Source organism: Cynocephalus volans, chromosome 15 (genome assembly GCF_027409185.1).
Source record: "Cynocephalus volans isolate mCynVol1 chromosome 15, mCynVol1.pri, whole genome shotgun sequence".
Taxonomy (NCBI): Eukaryota; Metazoa; Chordata; class Mammalia; order Dermoptera; family Cynocephalidae; genus Cynocephalus; species Cynocephalus volans.
This window is the reverse complement of record NC_084474.1, coordinates 54,402,467-54,428,927: the sequence shown is the minus strand read 5'-3', so window position 1 is coordinate 54,428,927 and position 26,461 is coordinate 54,402,467. Positions and strand designations below refer to the sequence as shown.

General features: G+C 39.5%; 1 protein-coding gene and 1 pseudogene across 4 annotated transcripts in view; one reads left to right on the top strand and one right to left on the bottom strand.

Annotated features, from left to right (window-relative positions):
* Positions 1-19,926, bottom strand: part of UBR5 (ubiquitin protein ligase E3 component n-recognin 5) — a 127,279-nt gene extending 107,353 nt beyond the window's left edge. For all 4 annotated transcript variants that reach the window (XM_063080117.1, XM_063080118.1, XM_063080119.1 and 1 more), the window contains exon 1: positions 19,821-19,926. In XM_063080117.1, coding sequence (XP_062936187.1) covers positions 19,821-19,882 — 62 coding nt within the window. In that variant the 5' untranslated portion in view covers positions 19,883-19,926. The remainder of the gene's footprint in view (positions 1-19,820) is intronic.
* Positions 19,881-25,361, top strand: LOC134363684 (large ribosomal subunit protein uL13-like; annotated as a pseudogene).
* The last annotated feature ends 1,100 nt before the right edge of the window (positions 25,362-26,461 follow it).

Genomic DNA, 26,461 nt, shown 5'->3' with positions numbered 1-26,461 from the left:
TGCCTGGCACACAACAGGCATGCAAATGAGTAAATATATATACACAGTAGCAGTAAAATCTGGTCATTTCAGGACAGATGTGTCCCTGAAAATAGAAAACATTTCAGTCCTAAAGCTGATTAATCAAATAAATGATGAAGTCAAGTAATTATTATTCAAAGAAAATACTATTTCACAGGAAGTACATCCTGATTCTTAGCACAGTCACAGTAAACAACTAGTCAGTACCCCACATCATATGTTTGACATTTCCTAAATAATGCACCCAACTTGACGCACCAATCATACCTGACTGTATGAGTAATACCGGTGATGTCAAAGAAACACATTTATGTTCATTTTCCTTGTGATTCTGACCTAGATATTTTTTAGGGGCGGGCTCTGTGATGTTAAATTGTTGAACTGTGAAGTTCAATACTTCTGTCTAGAAATATTATGTTCATTAAGTTAAAACCTCCATGGGCTAGCCAGTTTGCTCATTCATTAGAGCAGCCTTATAATACCAGTTTTCAGGTTCAGATCCCCGTACCAGCCAGCAGCCAAAAAAAGTAGTAATTACACCCCCACAAAATGCATTATTATGTCCAATGCCATAAGTGTCAGATCTCCATTGTTTCTATTTTCAAATACATGGCATCAATCTTTTCTAAAACGTTCATGGTTCCCAAATATCTTACTGAATAATTATATTTTACTAATAGTTTAGCATCTTTCTTAATGGTTGTAGTGGTTTCTTTAAAAATGTATAAATTCTTTGACACTCCTCCTCTACTTCTCAAGAGGCAGAGTCTAATTACTCTATCCTCAAATATGGGTTATAACGTCTTACAACTTGGTTCTCAAAAGGAAAATAAGGCAGAAGTGACACTGCATGACTTCTAAAGGCTAGGTTATAAAAAGGCATTCCAGCAAGGCTCTCTCTTTCTTAGCACCCATGCATTTCAAACTCTGAGCCACCACATAAGTCTAACTACCTCGAAGCCTCCACGCCACAGAGACCACACAGAGATGCCTGAGGAACCCCAGCTGTTCCAGGCCCAGGTGTTTGAGTCTACAGTGAAAAAGCCTTCTAGATGACTCCAGCTACCACTTGACTACAATTGCTTAAGAAACCTAGAGTAAGGGCCGGCCTGTGGCTTACTTGAGAGAGTGTGGTGCTGATAACAACAAGTCAAGGGTTAAGATCCCCTTACCAGTCATCTTTAAAAAAAAAAAAAAAAAGAAATGAAATGAAGCCTAGAGTAAGATCCCCTTGGCTGAGCATGGTCAATCCCCAAAACTGTGAGACAGTAACAATAATAATAAATGATTGATTGTCGTTTTACCCATTAAGCTTCGGTTGGTTTACTTACCAGCAATAAAAAAATAACGATGATGATCAAAGAGAACCTCAAGGTTTCCTTTGACCCTAGTTTCACTAGTACATGAATAAAGTCTCACTCATGCTTCATCTTTAACACTTTCCTTACCAGCTTCCTTTTAATTGTGCTGTATTTAAAAAACAAAGACACAAAACTTTACATCAGTCTACATCTGTGAACTTCTTTAAACATTTATTTCAAATATCTTATTTACAAATCTATTTAATCTTAGACTCATCTGAATAGTAAATCTTTGCTCATAATAAAAGCCAATACTTACGTAACATCAGCAAAAAAAGCCACACTTTTATATACCCTAGTAACTAATATAAACTGACAAGCCAACTCTCAACAATCACACCTAGTAACACATCCTGACAGAATGTTCTCATTGCCTCATCCAAGCAGTCAGGAGACTGCATAAGGAAACAAAAGCTGATAAGGCCAAAACCTTCACCAACCATCAATCTCTTAGAAAAATGTTCTCCAAACATCCCTGAAAGTCTAGCAAGTGTACAATCTGGCTTATCACTTCCACATCTTTTGAAATCAAGCTGTGGCTGATCATAGGTTGTTATCTGACAATAAAATGTAATCCAATGCAAAATATTTGCAAAGTTAAATTACAAATCTTGCAAACAGGGCAAGATTTCATGAGGTCTAGGGAAAGCAATATTTGGAAATTCATCAAAACACACATAACACACCACTGACAAATGACAATATTATACAAAGACAAATTAAAAGTTAATGAAAATTCAAAATGACAATTGTGCTTTGAAACAGAATGATTTGAATACCAATTGATTATGTGTGGCCCTTGGAAAAACCACAAATATTTTTGTAAAAATTACTGCATGATAAAAATCAAACAAAACCAAATGCAATGTGTGAACCCTGACTGAATTCTGGTTTGAAAAACCTCACTATTATATACAGACATTTTGAGGACAGGTAGAGAAAAGTGAATATACACTATTAGATAATATTATGAAATTTTTGTCAGTTTTCTAAGGTGTGACAATGGTATATGATGGTTGTATAGAAAAAGGTCCATATTTAGGAGATACAAGCACAGGTATTTAAAGATGAAGGCTTAAAGACTGCAACTTTTAAACAGTTCAACAAAGTTATTTGTATACGCATGCATATTTTGCAAATATGGCAAAAATGTTAACAATTACTGTATCTAGAAGGTAGATAATTCATTGTTCATTCTTTCAAGTTTTCTGCATGCTTGGAATGTTTATAATAGAATGTTGGAAGAAAGAAAGAAACAAACAATTATAATAATACATTAAACTTGAAAAAAAAAGACAACAGAACTGTGGTTATTAGAAGTAGGAGGGGTGGTTGGTGAGACACTAGTTAAGGGTCACAAAGATTGATACATTTTGTAAACATGAGTATACTAATTATCCTGATTTGATCATCACATACTGTGCACATGTACTGATATTCAATTCTGTACCCCACAAATACATATAATCAATTATCTTTCAATAAAGACCGTCAAAAAAAAAAGTTAGAAAAACCAAAAGAAAATAAATAAAAATCAATCTCACCAGAAATACACAACACACGCAATCAAGTTTCACCATTTAAGGAAGGCCTCCTACATGAAGTATAGGTGGTGCTGGTGGGGGGGGGTTACAAATAACAACAATGATCTTGCCCTCAAAAAGGTCACCTCCCTGCTATCCAAGATGGACAGCCACAAGCTCAAACTGAAAAAATAGAGGCAAGTTTAAAGAGTGGCACTTCACCAATGATAAGAATATTTAATAAATCATTTAGGGATATTACTAAGAATAGTTCACTGAGCTTTCCCATCACTTGTAACTGATTACAATTTTTAATAAGAATACATTTCAAATAAATTAAACCAACAGAAATTAAACACCACATATTTCAAAAGAAGTGTTCCATGAAGAAAGCATGTCACTAGAATATATGCACCACAGAGGCAAGAATTTTACCTTCTTTCTTTACTGATGTAGTCAAAAGGTCTGGCCCAAAACAAGCCCTCAATAAATATTTGCTGACTAACAATGAATGAATAAAACTTTAAGTTGAATTTCTGAAAAAGCTTTCTAGGAGTCTTCATTTATATTTAAGTTATGATTAAAATTCTGGTCAATTTACTAGGAAAAACAGTGCTTACATTTTACAATGTTTTTTCTAAGCTGTCTTCTCCCTGAGTAAATTCTGAATGTAAAACAGAAACGATAAATTATTGACCAAAATCCAAAACACTTTTATTACACACCATTCCTTTGGAGCGAGGATGTGAACAAATATTCTATAAGCTCAAATCAGAAATTATTCACTTATATCTGATCCTATTGTGCTCTGTTCAATATCAAAGCTCAAAATAAATTTTAATATAATTTTAAAATAGTAATTTATAGGCTCATCCCTCATTAGTTGTACATAATCATACTTCCTGTAAGAAGTTTCTAGAGAAAAAAATTTTAAATCAAATTAAATCATTCTTTTTTATTCAATACTTTTCACCTTATTTTAGGTAAATAGCTAACTAAACTAAAATACTCTCCTAGAAATTTATTATTTTTCTATTATTAAAATAATACACACTCATATAGAAGTATATAAAATACTGAAACTTATTAAGAGACATCAAAAGTAATCACCCAGAGGCAACTACACTGTCATTTTCTTCCAGCACTTACGAAACTTTGTCTTTAACATGGTTATACCACAGACTTTTTATTCTCTTGGACAGAAAACTGTCTTTTGTTAATCTCAGTGATATTGGCCCATCTTCAGGATTTGCAGTGTTTTTCCCAACAGCAGTGAGGCATTTGAACTGAACCATCCATCCAAGCTTATTTGTCCTCATTAACAATAGCAAACACCAACAACTTGGCTGGACAGAGGTGAAGGATGCTATTTGTAGCCATGAAATCAAGCAACTGGCCAAAACTGGGATGGAATTCATAACTCTTAGTGTACTGGTTCAGTTACTCTATGACTAAACTAAATTAACCAGTTAGAGCCAATTTATGGCCTAGCACATCATATTTATCTTATCATGATAATACCTGGGTCATTACTGAAAATAGTCAAGAGGGTATCTTTTTCTATAAGAAAACTATTCAACTCATTTTAAACCCTATGTACTTATCACTCTAAGCATTCTGGGCTTCTTTTAGTTCCTTGAATATACTGCATTCTCTCACCCTAGGGTCTTCACACATGCTCTGCCTCCGGCGTAAAAAGTTCTTCTAATTCCTAGGCCCTATCCTACATCCTGCAGCACTTTCACCAGCCCCCCACTCAGGCTACCTCCTCTTCACTATCCTGATCTTTATTTTTATTTTTTGAGGTGGCTGGCCAGTACGGGGGAACCAAAGCCTTGACCTTGGTGTTAAAAGGCTGTGCTCTAACCAACTGATCTAACCAGCCAGCCCTGCAATACGCATTTTCAACAGTTCTTCAGGTAAGCTTTCCCCCTTTCCAGGACTGGGCTGATGCCTCTGGTGAAGAATTCTCAATTTCCCCTTTTGCTATTTGTCATAATGCCCTGTAATAAGCTAAGTTCCACCACCAGACACCCAAGAGCAGAAATGACATGTAGCAGAAGCCCCCCAAATCTTGCTGATTAAATAATGATACTATTTTAGTGACTTCAAATGTACACACATATATATACACAAACACACAGTGTATGTACAATATTAATATATAACTACATTTATATGTGTGTGTATGTATCCAAAAACTAACTTCCTCTACCCTTTTCAAAGAAAAAGCAATAAAGCTGAGTTAATGTAGTATCTCCTCTCTGCCACTTAACTAATCAAGTAAGCACTCAAGCACTCAATTTCCTCAGCTATAAAATAAGATCCTAAAACCCTCCTTGGTGTAAAACTTTAAAGAATATCTCAAAAATGACTTTTTACTCAGCAGTGTCAAGTCACAAGATAATATCAATTTTTACAGCCTAATACACGTAATGATAACAGGCATCCTAGAATACAGAAGCTTAAAAGTTGCTTACTGAGTACTTAGCGGCAGCGCTAGGACGTCTTAAACAGCCTTCCCAAGGACAAGAGCAACAATCTCAACTTACTAGAAGTCAAAGGCGGGCAAACACTCCCAACCCCAGAGGACGATAAGCCACCCTCAAAGGTGCTTTTGCTTTATCACACACTATTTCTTTTTTTTTTTCTTTTGGTGGCTGGCTGGTGCAAGGAACATACACTATTTCAAATAAGTTTTTGCTACATGGAAGCTTACCCCACTAAATTTACATTGAAAGCATAATTAAAAGACAATTAAACTAAAATTCATTCATGTCAAATTAAATGCACCAGCCCTAGTAGTTTAAAATAAAAAGGGAAAAAAACAATATGGAAGAGTTGGGGTGGCTTTTTAGGAGCTCTCCCCTTAACAAGGTGGTAAGAGTTTAGAAAGCTCTATTTTCTGTCCACTACTCTTAAGTACCCATTAGAATGAGTACAAAAAGGGTAGAAGAGCAGGCTTAAGGCAGGACATAAAAAACAACCCTTAAAATGACAGAGCTACCAACATATATCAAACACAGGTGATAAAAATAGTATCTAGCCCTACAGTCACACAGATTCAAAGCTGAAATGAACTTTCACACACCAAATACACCCCCTCACCTTACAAACGAGTAAACTAAGGCTCACTGCAGGAAAATGAATTGCCCAAGATTACATGCCTGGCTAGCAGAAGCACCAAGCTTTCTAATTCTAGCTCTGGTCTTTCCAGTTCTCAGAGCTCTCTCCCCATCAGGACCCATCTATGGTACACAATATATTTCCATTATAAAGTATCACTCTCAAATCTTGTAAGAATTGTAACAGTTGATAATGAATGCCAATATCATAAAACAAGCCTTCCAAAGACAGATAAAAATTTACTACAAATTTAAAGGATTAAACAGATACATCTAAATTCAGAATGTATTTCTGACTATTTCATCTCATCTTAGGGTCTTAGGAGACTAAGTGTGATATGAAATTCTATGTCCATTAAAACAGTTACATCACATAAATATATGAGGGTACTTCAAAAAGTTCATGAAAAATAGAATTAAAAGAGATAAAATTATTTGCATGAACTTTTGAAGCACCCTTGTATATAATCAAAAATAATCTTGAAATATTTACTGGCAGTGCACTATATGAAATTAAGTATTTTATTTTTTTTTTTTTTTTTTTTTAATTTTATTTTGTCGATATACATTGTGGCTGATTATTGCTCCCCGTCACCAAAACCTGAAATTAAGTATTTTAAACAAAAACAATGACAATGGATGACACTTGGTCTCATTTTGAAATATCTCCATGCCACTTTCCTAGCAGCATTCGAGGCGGCCACAGGGTTAATCCCAGCCTGTGCACAATAAGCAAACAGAAAGTAGCACAAACTCTCCACAGAAGTTCTTCAAGTATCCCCTTCTCCCTTCCCTGCCAACTCCCAGTGTACACTCTCTTCCAGCATTAGTCAAAGCACTGGAATGAAGCAACTTGTTTTCACACCGATGAGCCATATCTTCTTTTTCTCTTATCCCTGGACAGTATGTTTTACAAACAAAAGAAAAAAAAACAAAAAAAAACAAACCACTGTCTATATGTAAATTGTTCCCACACAGTGCAAGAGTTCTGAACTGTTATTAAAACTCTGGACTCCTGGTCAAGATGGCAGAATAGACAGTCCCCAACATAACTCTCTCCCACAAATCAACCAATTTACAACTATTAAAAAGCAACAACAGCCAAGCTGGGGCCACCAGAGCTCAGAGGAAGAGGAAGAGAGACCTACAGATTTCACGAAGGTGGGAGAAGCCATGATGAGAGAAACAAAGGACCACTCCAACCATTTCAAGCCCCAACAACTTCAAGACTGGAGCTGGTGAGCACATGGAGCATGAGCTGGCAAAAGCTGCAGCTGTGCCCTTCCTGTGAAGTTGCTTGGAGGTGGCAGGGGAGAAGAGGGCCTTGGTGGCCCCCAGGCCAGCAAGACCACTGATAGGGTTCCCATGGACCCACATAGGAGCAAGGAGCCACAATATCTGAAAAAAAGGAGCCACTGAGAGGCTGGTGAGCATCAGAAGGGACTGACACACGGCCTGTCCCATGGGAAATATTTGGAGTGTGGGTGGTAAGGGAGACAGACCCACCGGGGGAACAATGGGGCACAGCAAGGACAGATGATCTGCCCTCCAATGAGCATAGGCCCACTCAGTAGAGACTGGTCGGAAATACAGAACTGCAGGGGGTGCAGTTTGCTGAAAAGACTCAGGTCTAGACCAGAGTTTCCACACAACCCAGGTATACCGGACCTCACAAGATCCGGAAGTGCTTATAAAGTCAAAAATTAAAACCTGAGCTGCACAAAAAGCCTTCCCCAGGGAATTTAGCTCAACCACAGGGCTCAAGTGCTGGTCCCAATAGGAAGTTCCCGCATTTTAGAAGTAACCAAAGGACAACAAATTAGTTCCAGTGCAGAGTTTAGGGGGTGGGAACAGCAAATAATCCAACACAGAACTGAAAAGAAAAAACAAAAAACCCACAGATCAGAGAAAAAGTTCTGATATTAACCAGTAAAGGTCTAACACTGCCAAAGAGTACCTATAGAACCTGGAAGGACTGAAAAGAAAGCCCCTCAAGACTCCCAAGCCAGGGGTATGGGAGGGCCAAGGGTCTCGGCCACACCCTCTGACTTCTGCATCCATCCCAACATGACCTCCAGGCCACTGATGGAAGCAACCCAGGCTCCTCAAGCCAAGATGGTGGGAGGCTGAGGTCCTCAGCCACATCCCCCTGAAATCCTATGAAGTCACCATAGGAAGTGCCTGGGGCTCCCAGGTTGGGTGGGTGGGGGGGGGGACCAAGGGCCTCAGTCATGCCCCCAGCAGTCCACATCCAGGCAAGCCACCTCTGGGACACCATCAGAAGCCCCTGGGCTCCCCTGTTGGAATGAGGGGGGTGCCATGGGCCTCAACCACAACCCCCTCCTTCCTCTTCCTCTTCCTCTATCTCCCTCCCCCTTCCCCTATTCCCCTCCCCCAACCACTCTGCAACATCTTAGAATGTAAAAAAATAATTAAAAAAAAAAAAAAACTCTGACTATCAATATCAAACATAGACACCTATGATAAACCCCTGGTTGCTGACAGTATCTTCAATGCCTATCAACCAAAACTCATTAGGTTCAAGAAAACTGAATGAAGTAAGATGAACCAGTCCCTATACCCTGCAGCCTTGTCTTCAAAGTCCTTCCTAAGTACCCCGCCCTTCAACCATTAGATCCTTCTCTTCCCTATCGCTAATATTATCTACTAGCACTTAATTCTTTATTTACACATCTGTCTCCCCAGTCAACAGAAAGCTCCAAGACAAAAGCCAATCATCTTTGCATTCCCAATGTATACAACTTAGTTGGCAAAATATTTATTGAATTGAATAAGAGTAAAATTCCTTTTCCCACTTATCTTGTTCATTTTCTTCCACTCATCAACATAATTAAGTAAAAGAAATAATGGACAGCCATAGACTCACAGTTCTTTCTCCCTCTAAGCCATTCTACAGTACAAAATCCTTTTCCCTATCAAAATCCCAAGAGCATAGATAGGAGTGAAAAAAACCTAAATGATCTAGCCCAACTCTTTCATTTTACAACGAGTTATATCATTTACAAGGTCACATGGCCATTCAGTGTCAGATTCAAAGACTAATCCCTGATCGACATTACTCCAATTTATATTCTACCATCATATCAAAGACAGACTGACTAAAAATTTAATCACTGCATACTGTATATCTCATCAATTTAAAATCACCATCTAAATATATAACAAGTTTTCTTTAAATTTGTGTCTTCTAATTTGTGTTATCTTAGGAGAAATAATTTTCAAAACGCATAAGGGGAAAATGAAAATGTTCCTTTCTGTCTCTAGCACTTTGACAAGGATGCCAAAAATACCTGGTATAACTAAGATGTTACCACTGGGGGAAGCTGGGTGATAGATACATGGGACCTCTCTGTACTATTTTTGCAACTTCTTATGAATCCTTAAGTACTTCAAAATAAAAAGTTAGAAAAAACAATACATGGCACACCCACCTGAGACCACTCCCTAAACCCTCTAATTTATATAATCTTACTCTTCTCCAGACTTCCCCAATGAGCCAGAAAAAGTTTCAAACACTTCTCAAAGCACAGTTCCAGGAAAGGTTGGTGCAGCAAGTGAAACACATCAGCCATCCCTGGCCTAGCACAATGTTTGCACATGGGAAGCACACAAGCATTTCCTGAACAAGGAAAACTAATCTAACACTGTTCTCAAACTCTGTGCAGGCAACAGCATGGCAAATATTTACACAGGCCAAACTCGACTACCTTTCACCAGTCTTCCAGTTTGCGGTGGATCTGCTGGTCTGTGGATCTGCTTCATTTCCCCAACCAGACTGTAACCTTATGAGCACTGACATGTGTTTTAAAAAGCTATCCTTTAAGTGTCTTATAGTTCTGGGGAGGACCCAGTATTTATGTAACTTCAACCAAATTTTTTAAATTTCATGGCAAAAACAAAAAGCAAACAAAAACAAACTACTCTAGCCTCAAGCCTTCTCTCTTAATAGGGCAAATGACTTCCCTGCATTTTGGTTTCACTCAACGCACATATGTAAATACACCCACACAAAAAGTCAAGGAGCAGGGAAATACCCTATTCTCAAACAGACAGCTAAAGAAATTGAAGTCTAAGGGGGAAGGAAAGAAAGGCTAGGGACAGTGAGCAACTGGCAAGTTTGGCCCTATTTGTTATCGATTAATTTTAAGACAGAAAAGTGGGTAAGAGCTGTTTACACAGTAGTCTTCAAGCTTTGGTACTCATGATGATGACGGTACATTCAGATGCTGAGAAGCACTGCTTTAAACCAAGGAACCTCTTAACTGGGAAAAGCTACCACAATACATGATTTTACACAGTTTGGTTTGGGTATGTTACTCTTATAAAATTTCAATATTATTTATTGCCAGAAAAACTTTCCATCTCAAAAAAAAAAAAAACGTTTAAACATATCATTACCCTCCCCGCATGGTATCACTTCTCAAGAATGTCCTAGAATTTACCAAAGGAAGACTGAATCTTCATGTCAACTGAAAAGGTTTTTACATTTCCAAAGAGTCCTCTGAGGAGTTGAGAGGCCCTAGAGAAGAAAAGCAAAATACCAACTGTCCTATTGTCCCTGCCACTCAACAGACTGTGTGAAACCAGAAACATTCCGGGATGGTATTGGGTGAATGCTAACCATATACTGACTCCTGTCTCTGAATGCAAGTTTGTATGTACCCTTCAATAGCTCTCAGCTCTCAGAAGTGACAGAAAAATGAGCAGCTGCCAACAAAATCAGCCCCCATGTCATCTCTAACCTAGAGACCACAGACTGCCAACCTCCACTACAGAAGATATCCACTCCTGCTTCTGCATCCCTTTGGCAGTGATAAAATCCTCATTAGGAGCACATGGCAGCAATTTGGATTTATATTCCTTCTGGCAACTATTGGAAGCAAAGAAAAAGTAGTTCCTATACTCCCTCAAGGAACGGCCTAGCACCAGAGTACACCCTCCCCCTCAATTATTCTCTAATCTATACATAAAAATCAAAACACCTGATAAGCAGAAGAACACAGTCACTTAAGGAAAATATCAATGGATTTCTTGAAGATGAAGACTTAGGTTTAAACAACACAGAGGGCTTGCCCGTTAGCTCAGTTGGTTAGAGCATGTTGCTGGTAACACCAAGGTCAAGGATTCAGATCCCTGTATGGGTCAGCTGCCCAAAAAAACAATGAACACCACTAGAGATATAAGCATATTAAGAGAAGGAATGTTTAAACTAGAGTTGCCTGAAATTTAAGAAAAAATCACTTGACCGGTGCTTCTTTTAAAGACTTAAAGAAGATGGAGGTGGGGCCAAGCCGGTGGCGCACTCAGGAGAGTGTGGCGCTGGGAGCGCAGCGACGTTCCCGCCACGGGTTCGGATCCTATACAGGACTGGCCGGTGCACTCACTGGATGAGTGCTGGTCACGAAAAAGACAAAAAAAAAAAAGAAGATGCAGGTGATGATACGTGCAAGTTCAAATCATTCATGCACAAGAAACAAAGCCACTACTACAACATAAGAGAACAGATAATCAACTGCATAAATCTAATACTCCATCCTTCAAAGCCTTTCATACAAAACTGTTTTCATCACTTAGATATTAAAATAACCCTACCAAACATTGTCTCTGCTTTCTTAACTTTCTCTATCAAATTAATTTCCCAATCTCAAATTTAGCTTTTTCTTAAGGCTTAGAAAACTTATCCTCCTCCACTTCTCAAATCACGGCAAGCAGACTGTCAGAAAAATCACCAAATGAGTTTCCACCATGCCCCTAAGTAAGAGCCTAGGAGACGCTCAGGTAAGGTACACTTCTGGAGTTCCAGGTTGTCTGTGAGGTAGACCTGATATATGAGTTCAAATATAGACCTGGTACACCTCATGGCCTGAATTCTGGAACAGGAGATTCATGCTAGAGTATAGCCAATTTCTTGAAATGGTAAGTTCTCAACACTTTTTCTCCTATACCACAAAAATGGAGCCTGAACTAATGGAAAAGAAAATTAATATTTATCTATTGATTCACTCATCACAGTGCTTTGTAGATTGAATGCTATCATAATTTTTGTAACTAGCAATCTAGAATACAACCATTACATTTAATGGAATTCTAAAATATAATCTCTTTACATATACTAATGTTTTTTATTAACACAAAAATTTGCTGTCATGAAAAATGTAAATTTTATTATGAGTGGCTTTTTCCTATGAAAAATATTGCAGCAAATTAAAGTCAAGAAAAATTTCAAATTATACCCAGAATGATCACAAATTATAAAAAATAAACAAATATACTCATGTATAGAAAAATAAAGACTGGAAAGTCACAAAAATGTTAACAGTGACAGCATAAAACTTTTTTCATTTGAGATTCTGTATCTTCCAGATTTCCAGTAAGAATTTTGTTTTTAATAACCAGGAACTCTTTTAAAAAATAAAGACTAGAGAATAGCCATGAACAGAAAACCCAAATTTACATCAGCTAGAAGAACAGATTTTAAAATTGTGATATATCCATACAATGAAATACTACTACCCCTTTATATAAAAGAAGAAACTCCTACATGCTACAACACAGATGCATTGCAAAAGCATGTGCTAGCCCCCCCCCAAAAAAGATTCCATTTCTATAAAATTCTAAAAAAGGCAAAATTACAGTGAGAGGAGGCAGAACAGTGGTTGCCAGGGACAGGACATTGGGGAAGGGATCATAAATACAAAGGGGCACCAGATAACTTTTTGGGATGAAATGTTATATATAGTGATTGTGGTGGTGGGTACACAACTACATAATTTGTCAAAACTCATTAAACTATACATTTCAAATGGGTGAATCTTACCATATGTAAAGTATAACAATAAAGATGAAAATAAGAGTAAAGTTGGAAATGTTTTATTAAGGTGAATGATACTATCAGAAACTAACAAATAACAGTACTTTTGTTTAGCAAGTAAGACAAACTTAATATTTACACATGCAATAACATTAAATGTTAACACTTTAATATCCTGACAAAAAAGAAAATGTTACAAAGCATAGTCATCTAGGAATTTACCATATTTCTCATTTTGAAAGGGTTTATTACCACTACATTGATTGTATCAAGAAAGTAATATGAAATACAATCTCATTAAAGAGTAATTTCTTACAGCAAAGTAAAATTTACTAATATTCTCACCTCTATATATCAACTTAATATTTGCAAACTTTTTACACAACTTAACCTTACTCCTCTGTGGGCCACCATGGAAAAATCAAGAATTCTACATTATCATTATTCCATAACAATTACAAGTAACTGCTGATAAAATACTATCATACTGGAAGTTAAGAAGTTACAGCCCTAAACTGTAAGGAACTTTGTGATCCTGCTGCTTCTTCTAAGGTTACAATCTAAACAAGTTTTCTCTTACCCTTAATAATGTCCAATTTTGTAACATGTGCGAACCTAATTAGCTCTATTAAGTAAAATTTTCAGGGGGTGGCTGGTTACCTCACTCACTAGAACATGGTGCTGATAATACTAAGGTCAAGGGTTCAGATCCCGGCACTGACCAGATGCCAAAAAATATATATATATAAGTAAAATTTTCAAAATTGTCAATCAAACATAAGCATTTATGAGACAATGGGAAAATCTGATCAGACTGAATTTTGATTAAGATTTTTTAGGTGTCTTTTTTTTTCACCAGGCTTCATCTTTGAGATACATACTGAAAATATATTGATTAAATTATATGATGGGGGGAATAAATGGGGAAAGGGTTGAAATCAGACTGGCCATGACCTGATAATCGTTGAGATTGAGAGATGGGTACATGGATGTTCATTACACTATTTTCTTTACTTTTGTTAAATATGCTTGAAATTGTCCATAATAAAAAGTTTAAAAATAATATTCAGAGGAAAAATCAATTACAAAAATAAATCAACAACTTATAATCACAGTGAGCCAGGAGAGAAGGCTGTTTTCATTTCACCAGAATGCGTCAAAATGACAGAAACACAGGCAGTAACTGACGTATGTACAATAAAGGGAGGAGGGACATTAAGTACATCCTCCTGCAACATAAAATTGCTCCCTTCAGTATACACTGTAAGATCTACTTAAGCATAATTTAACAGTCTTTGGTGATTAAACTTTCCTATATGGACTACTTCCTAATTGTTAGGGAAAAAATCCTGACCTTTCCTAATTTCATCCCATTACTGTTAGTTGTATAGTACTGTGTACTATGTAATTTCCTTCACAAGTGTCTGTTTACTCCTAGGCCTATGATTTAGTCACTGATTTTTTGACTTATAAAATTTGATTTTAAACTTTTTTGTCTGGCTATTTTATACCCTGTTTTTAATCTTACCTTCCTTAAGCAACTTTATTTCATCATTTTAGTTAAGCACAACTGTACTTTTTCCAGTAAAGTGTTTCTAGTATTGTTTTTAAGTAACAATCTCAGCAATAGTGAGATTTCCTTCTGATTTGGTGATGTGATCCTCTCTTCCACACAGCCTAATACTTGGGTGTTTCTCTGGTGCAGCACACTGAAATTTCAGGAAGTTTTCACTATCATAACCTCTCTCTACTGCAACTTTTGTTCAGCTCGAAATAATCCCTGGCATATTTTCTGGCCCCTACTAAGAGAGCAAGGATATGCCTGAGTCTTTTAAACCCAACAGTTCCTAAAAAATAGAATGAGCACTTACTAAATGTCATGCCCTATTCAAAAATGTACTTTTATGTCAACGCCATCCATAGAACTTTCAGTGATGATGGCACTGTTGTATACACGCACTGTCAAAATGGCAGCGAGTACCTACATGTGTCTACAGAGCACTTGAGATGTGACTAATTACAGGAGAACTGACAAATTTTTATTTAATTTTAACTGATTTTAATTTAAATAGTCATGTTTTGAAATTACCTTAAGAATGTACATCTCTTGAATAGTTCTTCACAAAAGTCATTTCCAGTTATTTTTATATCAATGCACTGAAGATAATCTAGGACAAGGTTTCTCATCCTTAGCACGACTAACATTTTGGACCAGATAATTCTTTGTTGTGGGGGGCTAGCCTGTGCATTACAGGATGTTTAGCAGCATCTCTGGCCTCTATCCACTAGAGGCCAGTAGCAATGCCCTAGTTGAGACATTCAAAAAAGTCTCTAGACACTGCCAATATCCCCTAGGGGGCAAAATCGCCCCCAGCTGAGAACCACTAATCTAGGACTAAAAATCTGAATTCTGCACTCAAAGCTAAGGATACCCTAAGGCAATTTCCTTGAGTTCATGCCTTTCCATTTGGAAACCAGGCAACGCACAAAAGCAGTTAAAAGTAACTATCTCTACACAATATTTTCCACAGAAATTACATTATGTATTTGTGTTTTCCCATCGACTACCTTAACTGTTTCTCCTTGTCCTTGAGGTAGGTTCTATGTCTAATTTCGAGATCGAGGTGGGGGGTGGGGAGACAGGGGGTGAGGTTCTAAGAGTTATATGACCTGCCTATCAGCACAGTTTCGAATTACTGTCTATACTATCTTACCTTGTGTCCTTACAGCACCTAAAGGGGAAGAAACTCCTTAGAGAAAAACCCTTTCGGGGGCCGGCCCGTGGCTCACTCGGGAGAGTGCGGTGCTGATAACGCCAGGGCCCCGGGTTTGGATCCCATATACGGATGGCCGGTTCGCTCACTGGCTGAGTGTGGTGCTGACAACACCAAGTCAAGGGTTAAGATCCCCTTACCGGTCATCTTTTAAAAAGAAAAAAGAAAAACCCTTTCGATATGACAATCGCAATCAAGACTGTTTATGATTGCACAACACCTTATAATGCCAAAAGGCAAAGCTCACAGGAAAATTCCACATATAGACAAACAATGAGAACTGGTTTGTATTGTAACCAACCTGCATCCTGAGGAGTAATTCAGGACAGGGACAAGTCACGCCATACCCACATCACCTTAAAAAGGTCTCTCCTAACCTAGGTTAGGGAACAGTTAAGAGGGTCCACTCCCTTACAAAAAGTATAAGTCAATGTGGAGTCCTAGAGGGAAGAGTGGAAGCGAAGGGGAAATCAAAACTCTAATCATACTGGCCAACTGTGCCCCAAAAATACAATCCTTTAAGACAGGTGGGATGCCTGAGACAGCAAAAATATTCTGAAATACAGGCCACATGGAATAGTGAAAAGAGCCCTGGACTTAAAAAAAAAAAAAAAAAAAGTCAGAAGACCCATCATGTGGACCTCAGCTGCCTGTCAGTAGTTCACCATGTACCCCCTGGATAAATTCCATGAAGCTCCAGGCCTGTTCAATTCTTTAGTGAGAAGGCTGGTCCATGTGATTGCACTTTCCAGGTATTAGTGAGCAGGCACTTCCAGCTCTCCTCTCAACCTCAACATGCAGAACCATGTTCTTGGTATTGTTTGCTGTATTTCTGACACAATGTTTGAAGCAGGAACAGCACTAATTCAAAAAATTCACCAGAAAAAAAATTTAAATGTCACAAAAGTATCTGAGCCCTGAACGGTTTCAATTCAACTCCAAAGATATTTGCTGAGGACCCAGCAACTCTGTGCCAGGGACCTTGTAATCACTCTGGGAAGCCACAACCAACAACCTAGGCTCTCTGAATCTCTCTCCTCTTCTGCCTGTCCTAGCCACCCCCACCTATATTCACCAACTTCATTCTTGTACCCTCATTATTCATTATCAGCAAGTTTGAAAACACAAATGAAGAAAAAAAATCAGGTATTTTGGTATATGCTTCGTACATTTCAGACATTTGAGATATAAGACTACTACACGGAACAAAATATTTGACTTTTAACAGGATGTGGGTATTTAAAGAAAGAAAAGTTATTTGGAGAAAAAAATACTGATATTTTGAGGCCCAAAAGTTTTCTTTAACTGAGCAATTTATTTGCAGTACCATACTACCTGTCTAATCTTACTGCTTTTAAAAAGTCTATTTGTTTATACCCTTTTTCACCCAAAACTATCATTTATCATTTCATTTGTGACTCTCATAAACACATTTCTCATGTTCAAATGAAGTTATAGTAGCACACTCTTTTCTGTTACCAAAACCTGGTGAAGTTTTTATTGAACATGAAAATATTCTGGGCTACTTGTTCTAGTTAATTAAAAGGTTCCAGAAACCTGTCCCTTGGAAAAAGATTTTTCTCAAGCAATAGGTTGATTACATTACTTTGAAACTAAGTATACAAAGAGGATCTATCCTTCCTTTTGAAGAGGAGACACAGAACAGCTCCTGCCACAAGTCAACTAATTCAAGACTTAGGATGCATGACTGTCTCAAATGCTGCCTTCACAAATCTCAACAGTCCACACATATTTACAGTACTAGAAAACAACTATAGGTCCTAAATTTTACCCACAGCACTTATCTATTTTTTCAAATATCTGCTACCAATGATGCACACATGTTGTATGACTCAAATGCACTTGTCTTTTTCCTTATGTCATGAAGTGAAAACGCACGATGATCTAAATATTCTTAATATTGTATATTGACACTACAAGAATCAAAAACAAAGCTGATTACTTGTTTGTACTAGGAATGGAAAAAGAAAAGTCGGCTAAAAAAAGACATATTACTTGTAAATTTCTGAAAGCGCTGAAGCAAAAGGAATATTCAAAAATGAATCTTAGTGCCCAACACAACTGAAAAATAGGTATTGGCATGCATAGCCAATTGAGTAAGCTAGTCAAGATTCTTGGTACATAAAGTTAAGACAAATATAGAAAACATACCCTGACTTCTCTCCTCCCCAGTGCAATTTTCTAAGTTACACGACAAGTTACACCATAAGCACTACCAACATGGCTCTATGAATGACAGTAGAGCTATATCCTCACTACTAGCGTGCTACTAAAATTTTTAAAAATCTCATGTTAAAGTCTTAAAAAGACCTCTAATGAAATAAAGTCAGAGTCAGAATCACATAAAATGTTAAATAATTTAAAAGTTATTTCAGGGGCCAGCCCATGTCTCACTCGGGAGAGTGTGGTGCTGATGACACTAAGGCCACAGGTTCGGATCCCTTATAGGGATGGCCAGTTGGCTCACCTGGGAGAGCGTGGTGCTGACAACACCAAGTCAAGGGATAAAATCCCCTTACCGGTTATCTTTTAAAAAAAAAAAAAAGAAAAAATAGCTATTTCAGTATCTAAAGGAACTATGTGACAACTCCACATGGTTAACATTTTCAAAATGTATTACAAAAGTTTTACAAACATGTTAAATACAATATGTCTACAGCAAAGATTAGACAAATCTGAACCCACTGCCAGAAACTAAACCAAGTGCCAGCTCAGGATTTAAACTGTCCGCCCCACCTGAGGCGGTTAGATACACCGAGACAGAAGCCAATATCTTAGCAGCAAGTTAGGCCTCTTCCTCCCTCCAGGAAGCGCATGACAAACAGGGAGGGCGTCATGCAACTTAAGTCACACGGTCACTGCAAAAATCACATCTCACTTCTAAACTTGGGACCAGATGGAATTCTATGCTCAAAAGAAACACAGAGAGCAGCGAAAAGCATTGGGGGGTTAAAATGTCCCACTTTCTGATCCTCGTAAATATTTAGCTCATCATTAGATCTGAATCTTAGATTCTAGGACATGCTTTCATGGAGGCCTCCCTCAACCTCCTCTGGGTGTGTTTTGCAACACTGAAGGAACTTTTCCTGCTTTATCTCAGTTCCCTGAGAGCATGCGACCCTGCAATTCAATATTCTAAACTGGTAAGGAACGGAGGAGGGAGGGGAGGAATCCAAACCAAAACAGCCTTGTGAAAAGACAAAAATACATATATTAAAAGAAATCATAATTCCTCCTCCACCCATAGCAAACCCAACCCAGAAATTTACAGCGTGTTAAGAAAAGCAACATTGCGAACTGCAAACGTAAGAGTTTTCCTTTGGCACTCTACGCACGGTTTTCAGCTGTCAAATTACAACTCAGGAAAACACTATCATTAGAATAAAAAAGGAAACAAAAAAAGCTCGCACCACAGGGGCTGGGAGCAGAAGCTGCCAGCACCATTTCAGGAGAAGGAAAGCAAAGGGAATCCAATCCACTTCCCCACCCCCGCCTGAATTCATCCCCTCCCGGGGCAGGCACACCTCACTGCAGGGGCTCAAATTTAATAATAATAACAATAATCATGGCGCTTCCTGCCTCTCTCCTTCCCCTCCCCCCTCCCCCGATCTGCCAGGAATCGGCTTCCTCCCCGCTCCCCCGCGGGATCCCCAAGCCTGGCAGGTCCAGAGCACCCACCGGACACAGCTCCCCGGGGCCCGGGCGAGCCCGGCCCAGCCTACCCCAGGGCCCCTTGCCCCGCTTCTCCTCTTCCCTCTCTTTTACCTCCACCATCCCCCATCCGCATTGTCTGTCTCAATTCAACTTTGACTAATATGGATTCCTCGGGCCTGGGCTGGGCGGTAATTACAGCCCGCCCCCCGGGAGCCGGAGCCCCCCCATTCCCGCCGAGTTCAACGCGGCTCCCCGCAGGAGGGGGGAGGAGGTTCGCAGCGTGCTCTCCCATCTACACGGCAAGCTCTGTCTACACCGCGCTCCCCCCGCGGCCCCCAGCCCCCAGGACTCTAAGTTTGCCCCGGAAGGGGCCTGCCAGGGGGCAGCAAGGACGTCCCCCTCCGCAGCCGGCCGGCCCGTCAAGACCGGCGCCCGCCCGGCGCGGCCCCATGGGGGAGGGGAAGGCGCCCTCCCCCCGCCCCCGCCCGTCGGGCCGCCGGCCCTGTTACCTGTCATTGAGCTGGTCCTCGGTGCCCGGCAGCGGGTGAACCACGAAATGGATGGACGTCATGGTGCTTCCTTCTCGTCCTCCTCCCGAGGACGGCCTCCCCTCGCTCTCGCCCGCCCCCCCCCAAACTCCCTTCTCCTCCCCAAAACCCACAGCCACCGCCGCCGCCTCCCAGTCCCCAAATAGAGGGAAGCAAATGCGCAGAAGCCGCCGCCGCCGCCTCCCTGCCTGGCGTGTGTCCGCGGCCCGGCAGCCCGGCAGCCCGGCAGCCCGGCGGGCGGGCAGGAGGGCGGATCAACACGCCACCCGCTCCCCCGGCGACAGCGCGGAGGAGTCCGAGGCCGGCGGCCGGGACCCGGGTGCGCCGTCACCAGCGGCTGCCGGGCGTCGGGAAAGGAGGCAATGGGGAGGGGGGAGAGGGGCAGACTGTACGGACGGGTGGTCCCGGCGGCGGACGGGGTCCGGACTAGGGAGGTGGGGAGGGAGATGAGCCCGCACCGCGCGTCACTGGCGAGAAGCCGCCGCCGCCACCCGCACCGCCGCCGCCATCTTCACTTCTGCCCCAGTTTCTCCGTCTCGCAGGCTCCGCTCCGGAGCGGCGGGGGAGGGGCAAACGGGAGGAGGAGGAGGAAGGAGACCGGCGGGCGGGGGCACGGCTGCGAGGGGCGGGGCTCCGGGAAACGGGCGGTAAGGCCCTTGCGATTGGGCGGCTCAACGTCGTCGGGCCACTACGCTGTAAGGCACGTGCCGATTGGTCCGTTCGGCTCCCGAGCCCAGCCCCCCGGGGGGTGGGAGCTCCCCGGAGTGTTCGGGAGAGCACGTGTTAGGGGATGAGGAGGCGCAGGGGTTGTTCCGTGGCGGGGAGGGCGTCCTGGAGGGAGGGAGAGTGTGTGTCCCCAGGGAGGCGGGGAGGGAGAGGGTCTCTTGCGTTCACTCGCTGAGATTTCCCTGGGGCAGCCCTGATTATTTCGCGGACTCTTAGGAGTTTGTTGTTGTTGTTTCTCATCCTTCATCCGCCGTTGTATTGTAAAGTGAAAGTGTAAAATCAATTGAGACAAGAAATTCACAGCCTTGTTTGGAGAAGTAAGATAGTTATGTAAAGGCTTTTCCAGAAGGTGATAGTGGGATCTTGGAGCTGATTTTGCAGCAACTTCTTTTACTACCCTAGTTTTCCTAATTTCCCCACCACCTCCAACATCACATACCCACACAAAGACAAAATGTGGAAATTTCCACTAATTTCCTGATTCAAATGATTCATGATTTTTTTTTTATTACTCTTAAATGAAGGGGTTTTTTAACTTATGATCAATGGGATCATAATGGCAAATTCTTGAATGGATGTGTTTTGGTTTTTTTTTTTTAGGGTACCAGTTCATATCTTCTTTCTCAGAGGTTTCTGTGATCCCTTCAAAAAATCATGTACCTCTTTCAAGGCAAAAACTGAAAACATGAAGCTTCTTCTCCATCATGTTATTTGTTAAATCAAGGGTCTGTAAAACATTCTTAAGAAGGATATATATCACTTTTCCTCTGTTAATGCATTGCACACACACAAACACTTTTGCTTAGGAAAATCTTTTGAGCAAAATAAATGAAAATTTATTTATAAATCAGAATAGACTAGGTACCCCTTGAGACAGATAATGGAACACTTCTGTAGATCACCAGCTCCAACATCAGCCCAGAATGGGCCAAAAAGTGATTTCAAGGCCAATATTTATTGGATGTCCATGTGAGCCCTGGGGAAGCAGGATAAACCAATGGACATTGCTAGTTTTAGAGCCAGGCAGACCTAGAGTTGAGTCCTATGACTTCCACTTCACTATGTGGCCTTGATTAGATTATTTAACCTATTTTTCTCATTTGTTACATATTGCATAATTATAGATCTACTCAGGGTTGCGGTGAGGTCAAAATAAGATGAGCTAGGCTGGCCGGTTAGCTCAGTTGGTTAGAGCGTGGTGCCGGTAACACCAAGGTCCGGGATTTGATCCCTGTACTGGCTAGCAAAAAAGGAAAAAAGAATTTATGTCAAACACCTAGAGTAGTTTATACACATAGTAGGCTCAGCAAATGGAAGCTTTTATTTGTCAAGTGCTCTCTGTGTACCACCACTGTGTATAACTTCTGTCTTTTAATGCTCAAATCACACTATAGGGCAAACAATATTATCCCCATTATATAGATGAGGACATTGAGCCTCAAACACCTTAGGTAAGAAGCATAGACTAAAACCCAGGTCTGATTCCATTGCTCCTTCCACTATACCACAGCAGCTATCTAGTACTGGGATCCGAACTCGTGACCTTGGTGTTATGAGGCTGCGCTCTGACCAACTGAGCTAACTGGCCAGCCCTAATAGTTAATAATTTAGAAGTAACAGACTATTCAAAGCCAATAAATATATATATATTTACATGTATATATGATAAATGCAGTAAGAGTGCTATGGAAGTTAAAGGAGGAAGTGATTCCAGCCAAGAGAACTAAGAAAAGTCATTAAAGCTGAGCTTTCAAGAATGTTCTAAGCAAATTGAATATTTGGCTTAAACCTAATCCTTTTAGATTTGCCCCTGAACAAACCACACTATGCCCACACTTTGCCTCATTTCTCTTTCTTCCAAATCTATCCTTCTTCATCTTTTCATTATCCATCCTGCTTTTAACTTGATTTACCCACTCCTAGTTTCCTAGAACTTTCTCTCCTGGTTGAAATTGGTATCCTCCCTCTAGGCAGCTCATTCAAACTGCCTGCGTGGTCTTTGACTAAAAACCACCCTGGCATTGCTACCTTTTTGTGGTCCCGAATGTTATGTTAGTGAGATTTTTTCTCTCCCGGAGCTCTAACACTCTGATGGGTCACACTCTGAACAGGGAAAAACAAGTAAAGTCACGAAGTTGTGAAAGCCCATCACATGGATGGGGGAGGAGGAGATACAGATAAGGGAGTGGAGATGAGCAGGGTTCAAGCAGAAGCTCTTTGAAGAGTCAAAGTGTAATACAAGCCTACAAAGGAGGCTGGGGGACTTCCTTTCTAATAATTTGGACTAATTCTTCCTTTGAGGACAACTAGAAAAGTTAGACAAAATTTTTAAATCTGAGGCACAAGAAAGCTAATAAAATAATGATGAATTACCACACCAAGATCCAAGGGATGAATAAGACCCAGGAGAGTGAGTCCTGTGCAGTTCTTCTGACAGGCACTTAGAGCTAAGACAACAGGGATTGTTGTCTAGGACCCTCCAATGCCGTAAGGAGTACTAATGAACCCCTCTTACTTTGTGTTGAGCCCTAAAAGACTGCATCCCTGAAATAGGCCGTATCTTAGATTTGTTTTCCTCAAAAAGCAGACCTTGAGACAAGGATTTGGCTATTAGTAGTTTCTTTAGGAGGTGATTGCAGGAAGCACTGTGTGGAAATGGAGAAATAAGATAGGGACGGGAGAAATAAATGGAGAAATAAGATAGGGACCCAGTAAAAGGTGGGCTGATGACTGTTGTACCACAGAGGCAACTGGAACTCAATCCCACTGGGACCTCTCTGAGAGACTGTATGAGACCCACCTCACAATTAATCTACTGAGGAGGGAAGAAGCTGAGGTTATTTATCCATCATCTCCATCTCTTGGTAGTTGAGGGTTGTTCCTGGATTAGCTCTCTCTAACACCTCAAGCCTTCCCTACTTGTGGGCAAAAGCCAGCCAACAAAAAGAAAAATAAAAAGGAATGGAAATAAGGCATTTTTTTTTTAAAGATAAGAAATTTTTAGCAGCCAACCCATACTAAAAGAAATAATAAAAGGTATTCTTCAGGCAAAAGAAAAATGATTCCCCAGTGTAAGCTTAGGCATAAAGAAATGAAGAAGAATAAAAATGAAAAATATGTAGGTATGTGAATGTTGACTGAATAAAACAATGGGACTTAAAACATAGAGGAGACAAAAATATCACTGGCCAAACTGACACAAGAAGAAATAGAAAGCCTGACAAGTTCTATAACTACTGAAGAAATCAAATCCTAATTTAAATCTTTTCTACATGCAAAACTCCAGGAAGAGATAACTTCACTACTGAATTCTACCAAACAGTTAAGAAAGATATCATGTCAATATTATGTGAACTCTTCAGACAGAGAAAAAAGGAAACACCACACAGTTCATTTCATGAGACCAGCATGTCCTTGCTATCAAAATCTTACAAGAGACATTAAAAGAAACGAAAATGACATGAACATAATAAATGTAAAAGTCTTAAATTTTAACAAAACAAATTCACCTGTATATAGCAAGGATAATAGCTCATAGATAAGTTGGATGATTTGACATATGACAAACCAATATAATTAACAATATTAACAGAATAAAGGAGAAAAAAAACATTAAATCATCTCAATAGAGGAAGAAAAAGCATGTTAAAAATTTCTGTAACCATGCTCACATCAGCAGCACATACGCAAAAAAAAATTGAGGGGCCGGCCGGTGGCTCACTTGGGAGAGTATGGTGCTGATAACACCAAGGCCACAGGTTCGGATCCCTATATAGGGATGGCTGGTTAGCTCACCTGGAAAGCATGGTGCTGACAACACCAAGTCAAGGGTTAAGACCCCGTTACCGGTCATCTTTTGAAAAAGAAAAGAAAAAATTTGCCCCTGCACAACAGTGACATGCAAATTAGTGAAGCGTTTCATAAAAAAAAAAAAAAAAAAAACACTATAATCATTCATGAAAAAAATTCTTAGCAAACTATGAATAGAAAGGAACTTCCTTAATTTGACAGAGGGTATTTATAAGAACCCTATAGGAAACATCTTTGTAATGGCAAAATGTTGAAAGTTTTTCCCATAAGATTGGAAACAAGGATATCTGTTCTCACCACTCCTTTTTAACATTATACTAGGGTTCAAGCTAGTGCAGTAGGACAAGAAAAAAATTTTTAACGTAAGGTTCAGTTTTCTGAGGCAGCTGCCAAAGTTGGCAGAGGGGCAGATCTTATTGCTCAGTGGTTGAAACCTCCAGGCCTGCCTAGGAGCCAGAGTGGCCAAGCAAGTACTGCTGGGCTGGAAGGTGATGGTCATACATTGTGAGGACATTAACAGTTCTGGTAACTTCTACAGAATTAAGTTGAAGTACCAGGCTTTGGTCTTCCTCCACAAGTGCATGAACACCAACCCATCCCATGGTCCCTACACTTCCAAGTCCCCAGGAACATCTTCAGGTAGACTGTTAAAGCCACGCTGCTCTGCAAGATCAAGCATGTCCAGACCACTTTAGAGAAATGTAAGACATTAGATGAAAAGAAAAAAAAAAAAAAAAAAGATAATTTCTGCTCAAATCTGTATGTCTGAAGCCCACACATAAATTTCCCTACCTGAGACACCTGGCTTATCAGGTTGGCTGGACTACAGCTACCCTGGAGAGGAAAACAAAGAACAAGGCCAAGATTCACTACAGGAAGAATTAATTCAAATAGGCCAAGAAGAACGTGGGGAAGAAATCCAGCAAATAAACAGAGGTCCTCAAGACTCACAAAGTAGTGGTCTGAGCTCAATAAAAACTGTTTATCGTACATTTAAAAAAAAAAAAAAGCTTTTGGAAAGGAAGAAATAAAAACATCATTATTTTCACAGGAAATATTTTAATACATGAAAATTAGAATGAATAAGTAAATTTAGCAAAATAGCTAGAGACAAAGTTAATGTCCAAAAAGATCAATTGTTCCTATATACAAAAAAGTTTTAGAAAATAAAATTTTAAAAATACCATTCAAAATAATATTAAGAACTACCAAATATCTAATATATAAGAACAAATCTAATAAAAGATGTGTAAAGCCTCTACAGAGAGCTTAAGACATTTTTGAGAGAAATCAAAGATGATCTAAATAAATAGAGGAATATATCATGTTCATGGACTAGTAGACAATATTGTGACATTGTCAAGACTCCCCAAACTGCTTTATAGATTTAGTGAAATCTCAGTCAAAATTCCAACACTTCTCCTCCATCCCAGTAGAACTCCACAAGTTGTATTTCAAACTTATGTGGTTATGTAAGAAGAGACAAAGAGATAAATAAAATAAAAAATAAAGAACTTAGACACAGACCAAAGCATAAGGAACGCATGACATATGACAACATAGGCACTTCAGGGCAGTTTAGAAAGGGAAATATTTGCAATAAGTTGTGCTGGAATAATTTGATATCATTTTAAAATTAAGTTGAACGCCTACCCCTATCATACACAATGATCCAGGTAGATTGTAGCTCTAAATGTAAAAGGCAAATAATCAAGTCTCTAAGAAGATAAGATAGAAGAATATCTGTATGACCTTAGGATTAGGGAAAACTTCCTAAAATAGATATTTTTAAAAAATTAGAAAAAATAAAAATAAATTATTAGACTGATAAATAAGAATTTCTGTTTGTCAAAACACATTATTAAGAAATTGAAAAAACAATCCACAGAATGGAGGAAAATATTTGCAATACATGTTACTGACAAAGGACTTATATCCAGATTATATTTTTAAATTCCTAGAAATTACAAAGAAAAAAACAGAAAACCAAAAATTTTTTTAATGGGCAAAAGGTTAGAATAGGTACTCCACCAAAAGCATATACAAATGGTCAATGAACATTCAAA